This window comes from Oryzias melastigma, linkage group LG17, assembly GCF_002922805.2.
Source record: "Oryzias melastigma strain HK-1 linkage group LG17, ASM292280v2, whole genome shotgun sequence".
Lineage (NCBI taxonomy): Eukaryota > Metazoa > Chordata > Actinopteri > Beloniformes > Adrianichthyidae > Oryzias > Oryzias melastigma.
In genome coordinates, this window is record NC_050528.1 from 6,536,921 (window position 1) to 6,539,279 (window position 2,359).

The following is a 2,359-nucleotide window of genomic DNA, read 5'->3' on the forward strand; positions in this document are numbered from 1 at the left end:
CATTTTTTGAGGTGTCTCGGTTCGTTTTTCCAATTGGACTGAGATCCGGTTTGCTCTGAGTTCTTCTGAGTCTGAATGCTCGGAGAGGAACAACTGAACCAAAACAGCCTCCATAGCCAGTCATTATGAGATAGCTGAGCAACAATGAGCCACAGCTCATTTAACGTGAAACATATGGCTTCTCAAAGACACTCACCAGTGTGGCTTCTTAGCCGACGTTTCCTCAGTAACCGCCTTACAGCATGCCCCTGCAGTAAAAAGTAAGGTTGTAGTGATACATCGCGATATGTCATTTGGCAATACTTGTATTGATTTAAAATGCTGGGTAGATATTTAATTAAGTGGAATCTTAGTTTTGTTTTCCACCTTAAACCCCTGACCACTAGTTGGCAGCACTGAGCCTCTTTGAGCAGTTCTACACCAAAACAACAACAAGATCTCGCGAGAACCGGCTTGTGTTAAAGGTTCCTTTAGCCTCATGGATTTTGCTGTTATGAGACATGTACCTGTTAGTTTTTACTTAGGATAGGCATACCGAAACTCTCCAAAACGTCAGAAAGGATTGTGGGGCACATAAACGGAGCTAAAGCTTAAAAAAACTAATGTCTTGGGATCTATATTCTTCTCACATTACGGTGCGTATTGCGGTACGTATCGTATCACCACCCTCTTGCCAACACACACCCCTAGTAAAAAAGTGTTGTGCCTGACCTTCATACAGATGTTCAAAATTGATCAGCAAAATATAAAGTTTGAATAAGTGAACTATCCCGACAAGAATCACAAAGCGAAGGACTTCAATTATTATTTCGTTCATTGCTTTGCCCCGCCCTCGTTATTCCTGGCCAATGAGTGAAGAGATCTTTAGTCACATGGTTCTGTTTATTAGCTTTGGTTTGGAGCATCATGTCTAGTGGAAAACAGTCTGAACACAGACCAAACCCATGGTTCAGGACTCAATCTGGACCAAGTTATGCAGACTCGATCCGGATCAACAGACTTCTCCGGTCCGAGTGCACCCTCACATTTTCAGGTCTCGTTAAAAATTCAGCTCTGACTGGGAGTTTTCTAACCATCAGCTCAGCTTTTTGGATCATCTCCCACTTCCACATCTGCTCACTACCAGACTCAAACCACACTACTGCGTCCTGTCCCTATTTTCCCTGGATCTCATTTATTTATATTTCAAATTTGTATATATTTTCTGTGATTAAGTGGTACTTCTGTAAAGCCAGTGCTTCAGTGCTGCTCCTTTGAGTTCTTTACAGCTGCAGCTTTGATCTGTGAACTAAGGGAAACGCTGACCTCCAGCCCGCTTTCTTCTCCACAGAGGTTTCTACATTGACTACAGCAGAGACAAGAAGGAGGTCAAGAGGAGAGAGTGGAGGAGACACGAGTTTCACTACGACAACGTCTGCTGGGCCTTACTCACACTCTTTACTGTGTCGACCGGAGAAGGATGGCCTCAGTGAGTCCAGTTTAATGGTTTTATTTCCTCAACATATTTTTAATGCTGTTTGGAAACCCCAGACAGACCAGACCGATGGATAAACTTGTAAAAATTTCTGTTGCATACTCAAAAACTCTCCGTCTAGTACCTGGAGGCAATGAATTTTGGGGTTATGAACAACCCCTCCCCCAAAAAATGATGACATCAGAGTGAAAATGTAAAAAAAAAACTGTCTGGAACCGAAATGTTTTATGGGGCTCAATTTTATTTTTATTAATTAAGTAACAAACCCAAAACACGTTGGGGATACTCAAGGTTTTGCTTTTATTATGGGATGGCTACAGGATCTACAGCTTGCTAGCTATTTTGTTGCAAAAGTGTAGAAATGTTGTAACATTTTCTCTCAATATGAGAAAATAATTTGAGAAAACTCCACAAATTCGTACACACATTGCACTAACCAAAGTTTTGTTGTCAGGCCATCTTAAATATTCCTACAAAAATAGTAGCTATGTACAAATTCACCCCCGAATAACTATATACTGCGTTTGCCATTTTTTAGTGCTGTCCGAATCTACTAATTCCAAAACTGAGTGCCCTATAAATTTCCCAGAAGTCTTTGCGAAAAACTAGCATGCTTTGATGCCCGCTAGATTAGCGAATATAGACCACAATGACCTATTTCGAACAAATAAATGTTTGTTTTTTTTAATAAGCAATCCATATTTTCACCATTAAAACACAATGGAATCATAAATAAAAGTTGTGAAATGTTCATATTGATTTGATTTTGACTTTGTGAAAACGGTGACATCATAGCCGATGTTTGGAAAAATGAAAGAAATACAGTGAGCATCGTTTAGAGCAGTGGTCCCCAACCACCGGGCCGCGGACCGGTACCGGGCCGCA

At 40.9% G+C, this 2,359-nt stretch overlaps 1 protein-coding gene across 5 annotated transcripts in view; it reads left to right on the forward strand.

Annotated features, from left to right (window-relative positions):
- The window catches only part of cacna1eb (calcium channel, voltage-dependent, R type, alpha 1E subunit b), a 95,762-nt gene that overhangs the window by 73,742 nt on the left and 19,661 nt on the right, over nucleotides 1–2,359 (forward strand). For all 5 annotated transcript variants that reach the window (XM_024273450.2, XM_024273451.2, XM_024273453.2 and 2 more), the window contains one exon: nucleotides 1,331–1,468. In XM_024273450.2, the coding sequence (XP_024129218.1) occupies nucleotides 1,331–1,468 (138 nt within the window). The remainder of the gene's footprint in view (nucleotides 1–1,330; nucleotides 1,469–2,359) is intronic.